The 18,010-nt window shown below is 39.0% G+C and overlaps 1 protein-coding gene across 1 annotated transcript; it reads right to left on the bottom strand.

Annotated features, from left to right (window-relative positions):
- Positions 1-711: 711 nt before the first annotated feature.
- On the bottom strand, positions 712-10,129 carry LOC128609208 (interferon-induced GTP-binding protein Mx-like). The gene is made up of 11 exons (XM_053627684.1): positions 9,937-10,129; positions 8,524-8,661; positions 8,270-8,424; positions 6,882-7,020; positions 6,606-6,804; positions 6,231-6,309; positions 5,999-6,121; positions 5,763-5,904; positions 5,076-5,234; positions 1,126-1,442; positions 712-1,005 (listed from the first exon to the last, which is right to left on the bottom strand). The coding sequence occupies exons 1-11, from the start codon at positions 10,124-10,126 to the stop codon at positions 769-771; spliced, it is 1,878 nt and encodes a 625-aa protein (XP_053483659.1). The 5' UTR covers positions 10,127-10,129; the 3' UTR covers positions 712-768.
- Positions 10,130-18,010: the final 7,881 nt, after the last annotated feature.

The raw sequence follows: 18,010 nt of genomic DNA, 5'->3' as shown, positions 1-18,010 counted from the left end.
GACTACACAGACAGACAGTGTCAGAATGTACAACCCCAATTCCGAAAAAGTTGGGACAGTATGGAAAATGCTAATAAAAACAAAGAGGAGTGATTTGTAAATGTACTTTGACTTAAAAAATATAACACATAAAGACGAGGTATTCGATGTTTTATCTAATCAACTGCATAGTTCTTCTGAAGATAATTTTGAAATGAATGCATGCGATGCGACATGTTCCAAAAAAGTTGGGACAGGGGCAATTTAGGGCTAACAGTGATGTGACAAGGTGATGTGAAACAATCACAACACTAATCACAAATTGTGGAAACACAATTCACACACACCACATTGTCCACACAAATACATACACCAGAAAGTAAAACATGGTTGGATAAAGTTCTATTCTCTGGACTCCAAATTGCTGTATCATAAACATGTAAACATCCATTTTCTATACCACTTATTTAAGTAGAATGACGAAACATGCGATTCAAACCTTTAAACCCTATGTAACATTTTTAAGTTAACATGTAATAGCACTGTAACATTAACATAATTTAATAACATAACTAACATGTAATAATATATATATATATATATATATATATATATATATATATATATATATATTTACACATACATGTAATATGTTTTAGCTAACTCTAACAAAACAGACAAAAGTTACAGTATTGTGAATAAAACAATGCAAACAATGAAAGTCTACTGCCTTAAGGTCGTCTTTCTAATCCTTCATCCTTCTAATGATGCTTAATAATTCGAATTCAGTTATGAGACAGACATTAAGAACTTGGACAAGAGCTGGCGTGCTTTTTTAAGACGTTCCAGACGGTCCTTCAAGCTCCTCCTACGATGAGCTACACCAGAATCCTCTCGGATAAGCTTCTCGGCGTTCCGGGATCCGATCATGCGCAACATTGCGGCCTGAAGCTGAGAAAAGTATTGGTCCAGCACATGGTACTGCACTATAAGGGGCACCTGGTTGGCCAGACGGTCAGAGGTGATCTGATACACACACACACACACACACACACACACACACACACACACACAGACCATAATAGTTGACAGATCAAGTAGACAGCCTATATTTTCGTGGAAATAGTAGCTTTAATGATTGCATACCATGAAATAGGCGTTTAGGTGCTGTGCCATCTCCCTGACGTCAGCACTCACTGTCTTTGAGATGAGGTGACCTCTTGAGTTAAACATCTGCTTGGTCGGCTCTGGTTTCAGTTTGACGGCCTCTAGCTGGCGGCTGTAGAGGTGATCTTGTGAATACACAATCTTCTCCATTTTAAATTGAGATTTTACCGTCTCTAGGGCTTTTCCATGCTCCTGCTCAAGCAGATCCTCGATCGGCTCTTTAGCTGCCCTCAGCAGGTTGGGAAAGGCCTCAAAATGGGAGCTGACCACCTTGTTCACACAGGAGTGAACAATTCCTTACAGAAATGAGAGAAAATAACAAAGACAGTCAGGAAATTGTAACCTGATGAGCATATTATGGCAGACTTGTGCACTGACTCATTCAACATATCTGTTCTGGATGTAAACGTGTACAACAAATAACAAGAAACACTTCAAAAAGTCTTCAAATTAAATGGGTTCTAACCAAGATATAACAATTGTATATTTGTACTGGTCATTTCTTTATGTAAAAGACCATGCTACACCATACCAGAAGAGTGAGACAGCAGTGCCCAGTGAGAGCGGCCATATTGGAGAACTCGGTTGCCCAAAATACTCCAGGCTGATTAACTTGAATTGCCTGCACCTGCCAGGCAGGATACTTAAAGCCAGCCTATAACACAACCCTTCATCACACCTTCATAGAGGGATGACTGGTACGGTATGTCAGGACTTTGCTTGAGGTAAGGGTGAAAGAAAACAGGAAATAAGTATTAAAAAGAATTAGAAAAGGAACTGAAAAGAAAAGCAGAAGAAAGAAGTGACTAGAGAATTAAGGCTTGGTCAGGGAAGAGAAAAGAACCTAAGTTGAAGATAGAAGACACAATTGAGAAGAAGAGAAAGCTGAAAGATTAAAATGATTCCTTTGTTTGAGTACGCCATTTTGTGCCATGGAGATCCTGGGCCCGATAAAATGTTTGAAAGTCCAGTTACATAAAATATATACTTACACAGGTCTGAAAAAGCAGCTAATTGACTGAAATGTGACAGTAGTTCACTTTTAATAATTAACCATTAATGATTATTTTATGGCTATAAGAAAGACAGACAGTTGTTATGAATTTGGTGCACAGAGAACAAACGCACTTCTTTGTGTAGTCTTGTATAAATTTTTTTTCTGTTTTTGTCATCACTTTAAAGAAGCAGTTCAGTTCATTAATCAGCCCAGGTACAAAAAATTATCAATGAAAGCCTGTGAAAACTCAAGTTTCTAGTTCCCTGAAGCTTGTGTAAAATCATGCCTATTTATAGGCCTGCCATGATCAGGTGACGTGGCAATTAAGTGGGTCGCGTGATATAAATATGGCACCTGTGAACCATGCCATCAGCCTTTATTATCTTCAGCGAAAGGCTGCGTGTCGGTTGTTTGTGTAAAGAAACAAAAAGACGCTTTATATCCTTTCTATCTTTTCTCTAAATCTCTGGACTTTTCTATCCCTATAAAAAAACATAAGAAAAAAAGGGGGAATGAGCGAGAGAGAAAAATATGAGTGAGAGAAGATAAAGATAAAGCTGGAGAGACTTTATCGTGGGAGACTATTGGAGCTTATGGGGCTATTGCACAGGAAACCGTTCAGTGGTGGCTGAGAAGTTGGGGTGGTGAAGATGGTGCACATGTGGCCGAGGTCACATCTGTATGCTTTCCCCTGATTGCTCTGCTCCCACAAGTTCTAGCGAGAGTTCGCCAAGACAGTCTATGCCTGCTGCTAGTAGCACCTTATTGGCCAGCTCTAATATGGTTCTCAGAGATAATATCCCTGCTAGATGGCACTCCTTGGGAGATTCCCATTCTCAGAGATCCACTGTAGACCCAGTGAACTGCGCAATAGCTACAGTCCTGGAGTTCTTACAGGAATGTTTCTCAGCGGGGTGGGCTCCTTCTACAATCAGGGTTTACCTGGCTGCCCTTTCAGCCAGCCATGCCTGTGTTGATGGAGCCTCTGTGGGGCAACATCCTCTAACTTCAAGGTTCATGTGTGGTGTCAGGCGGCTGAGGCCCATCTGCAGGCCATGCATACCTTCCTGGGACCTTTCTGTGGTCCTGGAGGGTCTGTCAGGGGCCCCATTTGAGCCCTTAGAGTCAGCCTCTGAGAAGCTTCTGACTCTAAAGGTAGCTCTTCTGCTGGCCCTGACATCTCTCAAGTGAGTAGGAGATCTACAAGCTCTCTCTGTTGCCCCTTCCTGCCTTGACTTTGCCCCTGGATTTGCCAAGGCCTTCCTGTATCCTATGCCGGGTTATATTACTAAGGTGCCTACATCGGCTGCCCACCCTGTGGTGTTGCAGGTTTTCTGCCCTCCTCCATTCCCCACACCGGAACAAGAGAGAATGCACCTGCTGTGTCCAGTAAGGGCTCTCTGTACTTACGTCCACTGCTCCGACCAGTGGCATAAGGCAGAGCAGCTGCTTGTCTGCTTTGGCAGCGACAGTAGAGGTGATGCTGTGTCAAAGCAGCGCATCTCTAATTGGATAGTGGAAGCAATCTCTATTGCTTATGAGGCACGCGGTCTCGCTACGCCTCTGGGCATAAGGGCTCATTCCACTAGGACGGTCGCCTCTGAGAAGGCTTTGTCCAAAGTTGTATCCTTACAGGATGTGTGTGCTGCTGTAGGGTGGTCTATGCCACACACATTCATTCGATATCCCAGCCTGGATATTCATTCCACCCCGGGCTCGAGTGTCTTACAGTGGCTCTCGGGCTTGGGTCTTTGGGAGCTTGAACAGGCCGTACCCACGGGATGACGGAGTGGGTATTCTCATTCCCATAGTGTTATGCTAAACGCAACGTCGAAGTTCCATTTGAAAGGGAATGTCTGGGTTACCCTGTTCCCTGAGAAGGGAATGAGACGTTGCATAGCTTTGTCATACCAGGGCAGACCTGTGAATTGCGTCTTCGCTTCAGATAATAGAGGCTGATGGCACGGTTCACAGGTGCCATATATATATCATGTGACGCGCTTAATTGCCACATCACCTGATCATGGCCGGTCTATAAATAGGCATGATTTTACACAAGCTTCAGATGCCGGTCGCACGTGAGAGGTGCTCCTATACTGTTATGCTAAACGCAATGTCTCGTTCCCTTCTCAGGGAACAGGATTACATGCGTAACCCAAACGTTTCTGGTCCAAAGTGTGTATAAAAAAATGCATATAACTGGATTAGCCACAACAGAGGATCTACTACAGAAGTTGAGCTTGTTCATGTGTACCCTGTAAAACCGGATAAGTTCATTTAATTCAAGAAATTTGAGGAAACATTACTTCAAAATTTTTAAGTTGATAAATCAATTTCTTTAAGCCAAATACACTTAAATATAAGTTTGAGTTAAATTTTTGTTATATTTAATTGTATTTGGCTTAAAGAAATTGATTTACCTCAAATTTTTTGAGTTAAATGAACTTATCTGGTTTTACAGCGTAGAAAACTAGAGTCACAGAACTACAGGCAGGTTTTTTTTCCCCCCGACAACGTTTATCAACACTGCTACGGTCATTTTTTCAAGTACTGAGTTCAGACCTTTAAAATAGTTTACTGGTTCTACAGATGGACCACGGTCCACCAGTTGACGACCCCTGCGCTAGCTGATTTGTTTTTCTTTGGCGTAGATAACAGCTAAAAACATCCTTGTGTTGTAAATATATGCCTTTAGATCATAGGCAGGTTTACTAAAAGCTCTTGAGATGCCTAATCGTAGTCCATCCTTCGGTTAAAATACAATTTTAATTACAGTACATCAAATTTAGATGGGGTTAGTATTTCATGATTTCATTCAGGGAAGATCATATAGACAACATACCCCTTTACACAACAGGCAGTGCCCTAAATGTGTCGGTCTCATCAGAGTGAAAGTGAACACGGTTGGTTCAGTTGTTGGTGCAGTATTTACCAATGATGTCTCTCAGTAATTCTATAGCAGGCTCCTCCAGTTCCTGTACATGTTTCTTGACAATGTTTTCAAACGTTCTGTAATTAACAAATCCAGGAAGCTCCTTTCCCCTACAGGTCTTGGTGTACTCTTCAACTTCATCCCGGAGGGTTTCCTCAACTAGAGAAAGAAACATGATTGAGAAGACACAGGCCTGGAAAATACTGTAAGACAATCCTGAAAGGTCTTTAAGGTTTTGATCAAACAAGAACCTCAAATGTGTGTTTTTTTTTTTATTATTATTTGTTTTTTGGCATATTCAGTGTGAGCAGGAAGGTGTTTCTTCAGTCTGAACACAAAAACATATGGTTCATAATGTTCATATTCTTTTGTACATATTAAATAAACATATGGCTAATATGGAGCAAACTCTCAGGCACGCATCATAGACTGTACTTGTGTGACAAACTTTTGACATTTCTATATATTACATATTAGTTTTTAAAATGGCACGCTTTCCTGAAATGGAATTGGTGTGTTATTTGCATGCAAGTAAACATGTCATTTTAAAATCTGGTCACCGCTAAAGTCAAAACCGCTAAAAAAGGTATTTAAAGAATTAATTATTTTATTCCACAGATATTTGCTTTCTTAATTAATTTATGTCATCTACTAAATACCACCTGGGACCTACTGAGACTAACTCACGTCTGATAGTCTTGTCATCCAGGTGATGTTTCCATTTTCCAAACTCTTTCCTGATTTTAGTAAAAACTTTGGGCTCTGAGTTTTTGGTGTCTTCCTCTGCCCTCATCACATCTGTAAGGACTTTGTTGAAGTCACTGATTTTCTGTTAAATACCAAAACCAATCGGTCAAACATAAACACAATTGAAGAAAAACAATGATGTTTTTAATCTCCATACAAGTTTTTTTTTTTTTCACCCCAATAAGAAAGTTGTTTCTCTCATGTTCCTCTTGAGGAACTCCATCTCCAAGCCTTCTCAAATCATTAACTGTTTTCTCCAATTTGGCCTCAACTTGTTTGTGCAACTGTGGGAGTAACTTCTAAAGATGACAAACAAAAAATGAATGAATGAAAGAAAGAAAATTTGTCAATCGGTTATGGAAAATACAGAACACAAAGGACGTTACTGGGTTTTGTGAGCTCACTAACATTAATGTGTTCTACCAGTTCCCTGGTCAGTCTCTCTGCAAGTACAGGCACTGTGGCTTTGCCTTCCTCCAAGAGAGGTCTAAGACAAAAAGTAAAAAAAATAAGAGAGAGAGAGAGAGAGAGAGAGAGAGAGAGAGAGACTCTATTTAGATGTCATTTTGTACCATAAAATATGTCTAAAATCAAACTCGGAGACTAACATTAAGCCAAATTCTACTCTAAAAAAGCCGTTTTTGTTCAAACACTACCCCAAATTTATGGCATGGATCTCAATAATGTCACTCATAATAAAATTTAATATAAGATATTTAATCCTTAACTACAGTTATTGATATACATTTGACCTTTTGGCTTTCCATAACAAATATCTCTTGCCTGAAATGTTGATGCTCCTGAAAAAAGACTTGCTCTTTTTGGAGAGCTGCAGACAGACTCAGATTCTCATTGATGTCTTGCTGGCCACGGCACTTCACGATCATGTAGCCCTTCTTCAGTGGGATCACCTGGTTATTTACTGTATTTACAACACTCTCCTCTGCACCTTTATCCACCAAGTCAGGCTTGGTAAGGATGCCTGTACAAATGAATCGCATATATTTCATATATATGTCACCTTCTAGTCAAAGCTTAAACATGTATGAGCTATATTACCCAGAGTCCTTTGCCCATTTGGATCCACTTTGTTTGTCATCTGCAGTGCCTCAGTGGTGGCAATGTCAATGTTTGCAGGCACAACCACCAAGCTAATAGTTTCTTGTCTCTTAATGAATTTCTCGATGAGATCTTTGATCTGTTCAACAAATGAAATGCAAATTTGAGACGATTCCCTATTTATTTTTTTAAAAAAGAAATGAAATGATTAAAGCTAAGTTCATCAAGAAGGTAGAATTTCATCCGTAGTATTTTATGGTTCTACCTGAGTGAAGAAATGTTTTTAAGAAGTTTTGACGTTCCAATATTGAGGTACTATAATTGATTGGAAAAAAGAGAAAGCAACGCTTGACCTAAATCTTGGCATATACAGTAACTAGGCATATTGTAAATCTAGAATGATTCTGGAAGATTCTAGGTCATTCTCAAGACAAATTCGGCAATCTACTGATCCGACATATAAGCAACTGAAGTAAAGACTTGGCCTCCAAAGTGATTAGATTATATTTGGGCTATAATTTGACTTGGTCTTGCATTTATTTGGACTCGATCTTGACTTGGCCTCGACCACTTGACTTGCATTTAGCTAGTCCTGGTCTTTGACTTGTCTTAGATTTGACAGTGGTGGTCTTGATTACAGCCTCTTAGTCTCTTAGTTAGCAGTTTTTATGAGAGCACTTTATTAGGAACACCTGTACACCTACTAATTTATGCAGTTCTGATCTAATCAGCCAATCATGTGGCAGCAGTGTGATGCAAAACATCATGCAAATACAGATCAAGAGCTTCAGTTAATGTTCAGATCAAATATAAGAATACGGGAGAAAATCTGATCTCTGTGATTTTGACTAGCATTGTCCGTAGCCTTCCTGTCAGGTCACACCAGTCTGGCCATTCTCGTACGACCGCTCTCATCAACAAGACATGTCTACTCTCAGAACTGTTTTTTCCTTCTTTCTGCACCATTCTGTGTACAGTCTTAGACTAATGTTTATGAAAATCCCAAGAAATCAGCTGTTTTTGAATTATTCAATCTGACATCAACAACCATACCACAATCAAGGTCACTGAGATCACACTTTTCCCCCATTCTGATGTATGATCTAAAGCTCTTGACCTGTATCTGTATGATCTTATACATTGTGCCACATGATTGACTGGTTGGATAATTGCATGAATGAGCAAGTGTACAGTCGTTCCTATTGAAATAGTGAGAGAGCGCGAGAGAGTTAAAGTCACTAACACTATGTACAATAACTATCAGAGCAAAGGCAGGAGAACAAAAAAAATTACGCTAGAGTAGTAGGTGCTATTTCATTTGTATAAAAAAAAATGTAAATGTCTTAAAACAGAAGGAGTATAACCCACATTTCTCAATTTTGTCTCACCTGCTTCTCAATGTCAAACGGCTGGTCTCCTGTTGCCACCCTGGCAATGCCTGGCAGGTCAATGAGGGTGAGATCAGGAACTTCACTGGATTTTATCTCCAGAGAGATCATCTCCTGGCTGATTCCCTTCCCCTCTCCAGCCAAGACGTTCTGAGCTATAGAAAACAGCACACATTTATATTCTCTGTGTAAGTGTGCAAACCCTATTGTTCGAGGTATTACTTCTTTTTTTTCCTAAAGTGTGAAATACAGACCATTTGAAACAGCATTCCCCACATCTAATGGCTTGAGAAGGTTCTTTTCTTGGCCCTTGAATGTGAGAAGTCCAGACCATGTGGTACCCTTTTCAGTCCTGTTTAGTTTCAACACCAAAGGGCAGCGTGTCACAATACCTGTAGATCAAACTGGAGCCGTTTAGCATGGATACTCTAACAAGCTTTGTATCTGATGAATGAGAGTGCATTTAAGTGTGTGTGTGTGTGTGTGTGTGTGTGTGTGTGTGTCAGACATGTGCACAAGTCCCTGAAGTCCAAGTCAAGTCTCAAGTCTTGATTTTGTTCCATTTGTAGCAAATAGTTCTTTAAGCTAGTTATGGTAATGAACGGTGTATGAGGCTAAATCGATTTTGAAATATTAAAACTGATTACGTCTACAGAATGTCTTGTTCGTCCATTTGTTTTAATTTAAATTATTCATTCAAAATTAAATCATTCATGAATAAAAATAAAAAAACTATGACTTTCAAATTGTTACATTTGATGCAAAAGGTCTCACTATAGTTATAAGAAAGCAGATCATTCATAGAAAATTCAAGAAAGATATTACTTTTTTTGTTTTTTTCTTTGTTGTCATTTTAGTTCAAAATGCCAACGTGTTGTGTATTTTGAAGTATTTACCTCAAGTTATCAGATTTACCTCAATGAGTTACCATAGTTTGCTGTAGTTCTCAAGCACTGATGGGTAAGGTAGTCTTCCAGTGAGCGCCGGGAGTAACAAAACCCCCGTGTATACATACAAAGTGTATTTAACTTGGTAAACTTGGAAATTATATGCATATGGTGCTAATACTCTTGGGGACGGGGGGATGGGCATGAAAAGGACAAGGAAACATTTGTACTTTACTTTGTACGTTGTGTAACTCCGAAGCTTCCCTTTTGGTTGATTGATTGCTTTTCAAATTAAATGACACGAAGATTATCACAAGGTAAGACTCGGCTTTAACGTTATTGTTTGTTGTTCATTTATATAACAGGACTTTTCCAATGGGTGATGAGAACGTGCTTTCAGATGTGTCACACGTGTACAGTATATAATAATGCTGGCTTGGTGGGTTTAGAGATGAATTGTTGTGATATCTTCTCCTGCAGCACATACTGATCGGGAATGAATGAATGAGGAACGCATAGAAAAATGTGGTGTTTGATGATGTCATGTGGGGTCGTAAAGACAGAACGTAATCGGGAACGCCAAACCAAAACGACTTGTGTTTTTCACGAGCCTCGGTCTTCAGCTCCGTGTCAAGTCTCGAGTCAGTTGTTCATGAGTCCAAGTCGTGTCGCAAGTCTTTTTTCTTTTTTTTGTGACAAGTTGCAGACTTGAGTTTGCATCTCTGGTGTGTGTGTGTGTGTGTGTGTGTGTGTGTGTGTGTGTGTGTGCATTTTTCTCACCTGTGCCTCTAGGCAAAGCCACTCCTGAAAGGGCCTCCAATACAGAGCTCTTTCCTGAACTCTGATCACCTATAACAGCAATGGCTGGCAAGTTCAGGTCCTTCTCTACTCCCAGTGTTCTAAGTTTGTCCACAAGATCAATGTAGGGACGCACCTTGTCCTCATAGTGCTGGTTTAGGCTGTTATTCATTCCTTCAACTTCTACCTTTTTGTGTTCCTTCCTTGGTGACATAGCAATAACTGGAAAACGTCTACAGGTGAAACAAACAATGTAAAGCATGTGTGTCCACTCTCATCCGGAAAGGGCTAGTGTGGGTGCAAGTTTTCGTTCCAGCCAAGCAGAAGCCCCACCTGAGTCTATTGAAAGGCAGCTGATTAAACATGTGGAATCAGGTGTGGCTCCTTTTGGAAATGAAATAAAATTTAATTGAAATGAAAACCTGCACCCGCACCGGCCCTTTGACGATAAAATTGGACACCCCTGATGTAAAGGAAACTTTAATAATGAAGTAACATCTAGATACCAGTCACACCAGCAGAAGCAGACTACCAACAAAAATAATTAATTAAAAGCGCAGATGACCTTCAGGATGAACAATCTGCCAGTTTTCACAGAAACTCTATACTGTATACTGTATATGGGTCTGAACTGCAGGGAAAGGTCTGGCTTGAACATGAGCCTTACCTTGAACAGGAAGATACTGTTGTTTTTTTTTCAGAGGTTTAACATGTGACGTAATGGTGCAGCAGGTAGTGTTACGGCCTCACGGCTCTTTTGTCCCTGTCGGGATCCTGAGCTCAGACTTGTCTGTGTGGAGTACTACATGTTGAGTGTTCTGGTTTCCTCCCACCACTCAGAAACATGCTCGGTGGATTGGCAACACTAAATTACCCTAATGTCTGAATGTTTAAATCTATATGTAGGTGTATAATTATGCCTACTTATTTAGTACATTTTAAACCAATGATAAGATTATCACTTAGGCGTGACTACTGACAGTCAGGTTCTGTGATATTTGAAGCTACATGTCTACTTCCGAGAGCCGAATTCGAGAGAACTGCACCCTTATTCGATGTACATTGTGTGCACTGGAAAATGTATACTAAGGTTTAACTATCAAGCTACAACGTGGTTCCATTTGAAGGCATAACTAAGCATTAATATTACAAATTTTAAATCCTAAGAAACTTATTAGGCTACCTTCTAACCCTAATTTCTAATCAGTCAAAGAGGGATAAAAACTTGTATGACCTGCCCGGTTCCTTTATTATAATACAGATGTGTATTTGCAATGATCCCATTGGAGATCTTGTTGTTATATTTGTGTAAATATTGAACAACAACAACAACAACAACAATAAGAACAATAACAAAAAAAGCACAGGAGAATTCCAGTTATTAACAATTAACATCCTATTGTGATCCTATTAAACTACGTCCTATTATAATCAGTAAAATTGCTAAAAGTACTTTGTTGTTAAAAAAATAATAATAATAATTAAAAACATCAATGAATATATGCCATGTAGGCTATATATAATATATCCAGAGTCTGCACTAAGCCTTGTGTAATCTAGTTAATGTACAGGAGCTTATTTACCTGTTTTATCTTCAGGAGTCTTCACAAGTACAGTGTGTGCAGTTGGAGAACAGGAGCGTTATAGGTATACATGCTGTGTTTGAATGTATTTGTATGTAACCTTCTCTTTCGTTTTCCTCGTTGAGTTCAACTTGATGCTTATAATGGCATAGCTTTCTAGTTTCGTTTCCTAGGAAATGGGCGTTTCTGGAGGTGTGGTGAAGACGCCCTTTTACAAAAATTACAGGTTACAGAACATGTTCACAATACTTTTTTTAAATTTTTTTTTTTACTCTGGCATTCTCAGGATCAGCGATGTAATATGAAGAACAAAACAGATGTATCGATAACTATTTTTTAGTAGTTTTTTTTTTTTAATTCCTGTAAATGCTACATTATAGAACTGTCAACTTTGTTCTTTCTGTGTAAATATATGTGTGAATATATAATATTTTATATACAGTTAATTTAGGGAACCCTCTCCATGTTGTTATTTTAAATGTTGAAGTTACCAATACAGCTAGGGCAAAGAACAGCAACAACAACAACAACAACAAAACGCTTTTCCAAGCTATGAGTACCTGACATGTCGAGGTATAATAAGAGAAATTAAATATGCTTTAATATATTTGTATAAAATATAGTATGGTTAAATTTCAGGTATTTTAAATATTTTTAAGTCTAAATAAAAAAAAAAAAACACATTGTCATGATGTGATATTTTATTTTTAGCTAAAAGAAATTTAGATTCTGTGCTCACAAATTACAGTGGGGTTAAACAGTTGTGGAGACGGTTCTGATCATAGTAGTCGATCTGGTGAAGAAGTGACAGGTACATGAAAAATGCCCAAAAAGTGTCTTTTGTTTACCTCTCTTCTGCATTTAATGGGCATTTGTGAGTGAAAAGTAGAGAGTTACTGGCAGCTTTGCACTCCTGGTGTTTGTTAAACTTTTGTCATACCCATGTACGCTGATATAAATTAGGATTGCTTCACTACCTCTAGGTTGTATGTTTATGGGATGGCCGTACTGTGTGTAATAAATTTAATTTAATAAAGAATAAACAGGGTTATCAGTAATTAAAAAATTTGTTGTGGGTGTATGGGGTGGGCTGGATGAGTGTGAGACTCCCAGTCTGAAATTATGTCCCAGTCCAGCCCTGATAGGACACATAATAGAACTGATGCAAAAGCAGTAAGACTTATTTTTACATTTATTTTTACATTCATGGCATTTGGTAGACGTACTTATCCAGAACAACTTAGATTTATCTCATTTATACATCTGAGCAGTTGAGGGTTAAGGGCCTTGCTCAGGGGCCCAACAGTGGCAGCTTGGCAGTGCTGGGGTTTGAACTCATGACCTTCCGATCAGTAGCTGGGCTTCCACTGCTCCTATTTATTTTGCTCCGATTGTTTAAGTGAAACAAACATTTCATGACACTAGTATTTTTCAAACATGAAACCCTCGAAGACGTATCGAAATTTGCATCTTACATTGAGTTCAACTTGACGCTTATAATGGCATAGCTTTCTAGTTTCGTTTCCTAGGAAATGCCAAAGAAATTACAGGGTGCTTGTCATTTCTTATTTGTGCACTTCACTCCCTCATTTCCTTTCATTGGTGTTCATTTTGAATGTTGAATGTAAAACCCCTGTGATCATGGACAGATCTGCAGCAAATGGCATTTCTTCCCAAACTTCACATGACCTATGCAGATTCTCAAAATAGGCCACGCCTACTTGATGACACGTTATCTGTTACGCTGTCCTGAAATCCCTGGAAAAAAAGTGACTGCCGTGTGTGTAGTATGACTACAATCCCGAACATACTACATCCGCCATGTTGGCATTGTCGTGTGACCTTCGATGTCATCATAAACACAAAAATGTTAAAGGGATTGTAACGTCAAAATGCACATCAGGGAAGTTAATTGAATTAGTGATGCAATGTGGGCGGGGTTAACAGGCTGAGGTAAATTCGTTGCCATTAGCGTGGCTGGCTAAGGCATGATGGAGATTTTTTTCTTGTTTAAACCTTCAACAAGTTAACAATTCATTCGGGTATTGTTAAACAAGTCCTGTTTAACCAGGGTTTAATACTTTAAAAGAGTTGACGTGCTGTCTTACGCCATTTTTTCCCCCCTGAGCTCGTCTGCACCAGCCCCGTTGCACTATGGGATTTTTTGACACGCGTACTATCCATCAGTCCATCACACTGCAAAATCTCGCTGGAAGCAGTACATCATCCGGGTATTTCTCGCCTACTGAGAATTCGGACATACTACCCCTCTGACGTACCGTTTTTCGCCTACTGTGTATTAGGGTAGTATACCATTTCGGATGCAACCTAAGTTCCGCTCACCTTTGTTGAATGATGTGTTATATGTTTAATAGAATATAAAACGTATTTAAAATATTTTCAATTAAAGACAAATATTGAATTTGAAATGTTATATTTTTAATTGTATAAAATAAACTTAATATTCAAGTAAATACAGGTATTCTTTAGCAAACAATTTCAGAGCAAAAGCAAAGCAATTTCAAAGTTAACACTTGTCTGGTAGAACAGCAGGTGTCTTCCTGTTCTGAAGAATGTAATGCACCATATTTTCAAGTCCCAGAACTTTTGGTGACTACACAGGACTATCATCTGTGACATCCCTTTCTTCTGAAAAGGTAATGGTGGCTCAGTGGTTAAGACGTTGGGCTGCTGATTGAAAGGTTGCGAATTCAAACCCCATCACTGCCAAGCTACCACTGTTGGGCCCTTGAGCAAGGCTCTTAACCCTCAACTGCTTAGATGTATAAATGAGATAAATGTAAGTTGCTCTGAATAAGGGTGTAAAAACAAATATGCATGTTTGTGTGGGGATTCTTCAGTGCTGAAGATGGTCTGGATGATCTCAGGGTCTGTGTCACTTGGCAACATATTTATGCAGACAGGAGCATCGCAATTTGGCACAGGCACAGTGCCATGTGTTTAATTTTGTGTTGTAAACAATAGTTATACGCCCCAATCGGTTATAAAACTATGCTTTTGGCTCAGAAACTGAAATGAATTTCTTTGTTTGAGGGATGCCAATTGAGGTTTGAACAGACAGTGGTATACAGCTAGTGTTGGCAAGCTGCTGTCGAGCAAGGCATAGGTTTCTCTTTTCATTACTGAACCACTTTGCTCTCATTGTTTCAGATAAAACTTCTTCCTTCAGGGAGACTGGTTCAACTGAGGACTGGTTCAGCAGTAGCTTACGGATCTGATATGCTTGCGTTGATATGATAAGAGGCAACTCCTCTGTACAAATTCCATGTTAACTTGGCTCTCATTTGATTCACAGATGACTTTTTGATGTTCTCCCCATGTCTTGTTCTGAACATGAAGAGGAACACTGTGACCTTTTTGCTTTTAGATGTTAAGAACAGTAGATATGCCATTTGCCTTCTTAATACACTCGCTTGTAAGATGCATTAATATCTTGTATTGGTTGTTCTGTATGTTTGCGGTCCATGAGTTTCATTAGGTTCCTTTTATTCATTACGCTATTGCAAATTGGACGTCTTTTTGTTTCACTAGAGGCCACATACGAACCCTGCCAGAGGAAACAGTAGAGGCCGATGAGATTGCTGGCGTTGTCACAGTTGAAGGCATTGTAGTGGAAGTGGGATGCTGTTTATGTTTGCAAACATTTTAAATGATTTTCATAATCGCCTCTTCTTTAAACTGTAGTTGCACAGTATAGATAGGTGTAATGTAGTGCTCTGCTACAGCCCAATCCACATCTGTGAAAAGATGAGTCTGAAATGAATAAATCTATGTATTCATAAATTTCATACTATAATACATTTACACTACATGTGTTAACAAATAATACAAGATGTTCTTACCTCCATGGACAGCAGCCTTTTTGAAGTGACTTTGCAGATGTAATTTGAATCTGTCCAGTCTGGTCGGTTTAAAAATGCTGGCCACGCAAAAAGGGCAGTGGAAACTGGAGCAACATTCTTTGCATTGCTGCAACTGAGGTAACTGTACACCTCTCTGAATTTGTCTACAAGGGAATAAAGCACCACACATATTGCTCAAATTCATCAACTTTGACCATTTCAATACTTACAATGCTCAAGAAGACTAGTACTAAATTCACAAACCGTGAATACAACGTAAACTGGAACAATTTTTATTGTTTTTTTTTTTACTTAATTTTTTATGACTAATGTAGTTATGGAGTGCAGTTTCGAAAGTCTATGTATTTGTTGGAGTAAAACGATGTCCTAATGTGGAAAAATAACAATATACTTAATAAACAGTACAAAAAAAAAAAATCTTACCATGTTCTCTACCATGACTCCATAACTTATGTGCTGTCGTTAGCTCCGCCCTAATTTCTGGCCAGAGACTGCTGGCTTGGCACTTTGCAAAAATTTAGCCAAAAACCCAGTGCCATATCTCCCTGTAGTTCTCACCTGGCTTCCCACTAAAGCTAAGCAGGGTTGAGCCTGGCCAGTACCTCCTGGGGAATTTCTTAAGGTTGGTGGTTCGATTCCCAGCCTGCATGACTCCACATGAAGTGTCCTTGGACAAGACACTGAACCCCAAGTTGCTCCCGATGGCAAGCTAGCACCGTCCATGGCCGCGCTGCTACCACTGGTGTGTGTGAGTGAATGGGAAAATGAGAACCAGTGTAACGTGCTTTGTACTGCTAAGGTTAAAAAAGCGCTATATAAGTGCAGAACATTTACCATGGTCAGGTTTTCACAAACTCTTAGCCGAGTAATAATAATAAAATTTTATATATAAAACTTATTTTATATATATATATATATATATATATATATATATATATATATATATATATATATATATATACACAAGCTCAAGGACACTTTACACTCCATATACATTGAGCAAGACAAAGTACATTAATATACATTTCAACAGAAGTTACAATCTCAATTACAAAAGGGGAAATAAAATGTCAATCATTAATAGACAGATAGACAGTGTGCTGAGAAAAGATGTGTTTTAAGCTGAGATTTAAAACTAGAAATAGAGGAGATGTTACAAAGGCTCTGAGATAGAGAGTTCCACAGTTTCTAGAAATCTAGGGACAGACAACAATTTGGAATCAGAAGAACGATTAGTGCATGCTTGTGTGTATGGACGCAGCAGATCACATATATAACGAGGTGCCAGATCATTGAGACCTTTGTATGTTAAGAGAAGAATTTTAAACTTAACACGGCATGAGACAGGCAGCCAGTGAAGACTATGATGGGAGACATGTTGGGAGTAATATGTGCAGAACGCTTGGTGTTAATGAGAACTCTAGCTGCAGAGTTTTGGATGTATTGTAATCGGGCAGTAGTTTTAGCCAGTAGGCCGGTAAAGAGTGAGTTAAAGTAGTCGAGACATAATGATATGAACGCATGAACTAGTGATTCTGCATCCTGCAAACTGAGAAGAGGGCGAAGTCGTACAATGTGACATAGGTGGAAGAAAGCGGTTTTAGTGATGGTTCTAATGTGGGCTTCTAAAGTAAGAGATGGCTCGAAAGTGATTCCTAGATTCTTAATGGTTTTAGAGGGTTTGGTCAGATTTCCATCAATCTTGACACAAAAAAGTGTTTGTGGCTCAGAAATCATGATGTCAATTTTGTCAGCATTGAATTTGAGTAAATTACTGTTTAACCAAATTTTTTACATCATTGATGTAATGAGCTGATGGCATGTGTTTCATCAAAATGTGCAGATGTATAAACCTGGGTGTTATCAGCATAGCATGATCTGATCTTGTGGGAGAACATAAATTATGAACAGTAGTGGACCTAGTACAGAACCCTGGGGGATACCCTGAGTGAGAGGAGCAGTAGCGGATTTGTTTTTCTTAATAAAGATGAAATATTGTCTGTTAGTGAGGTAGGAAGAAAACCAGGATAGAGCAGTGCCAGTAATACCAATATCTGAAAGTCGGGAAAGTGTTCTTTGAGTGTTCTTTGTGGCATACAGTGTCAAAAGCAGAGCTCAGGTCGAGCAAGATCAGAATACTGAGAAATCCAGAGTCTGCAGAGAGAAGGGGATCATTAATTTACATTTACATTTATTCATTTAGCAGACATTTATATCCAAAGCGACTTATAAATGAGAAAATACAAGCAAAGCGATATATCAAGTAGAGAACAATAAAAGTAGTGCTACTGTACAAGATCCGTTAATTGAGTTCCAGAAGAAGCAAAGTGCACAGAGTAGAGGTGTAAGTGCCAGAGTAGTTTAATTTTTTTATTTTTTATTTCATGGTTGTTTAGGTGTTCACAGAAGAGGTAGGTCTTTAGCTGTTTTTTGAAGATGGTGAGAGATTTTGCGGTCTGGATTGAGGTTGGAAGTTCATTCCACCACTGAAATGCAGTTACTTTGAATGTTCTTGAAAGGGACCTTGAGCCACGCTGAGTAGGTACTACTAAGCGGCGGTCGTTGATTGATCACAGATTGCGTGAGGGA

Source organism: Ictalurus furcatus, chromosome 6, assembly GCF_023375685.1.
Source record: "Ictalurus furcatus strain D&B chromosome 6, Billie_1.0, whole genome shotgun sequence".
In the NCBI taxonomy this organism is placed as follows: domain Eukaryota; kingdom Metazoa; phylum Chordata; class Actinopteri; order Siluriformes; family Ictaluridae; genus Ictalurus; species Ictalurus furcatus.
Note: the sequence above shows the minus strand (reverse complement) of the source record. Positions and strands in the feature narration are given on the sequence as shown.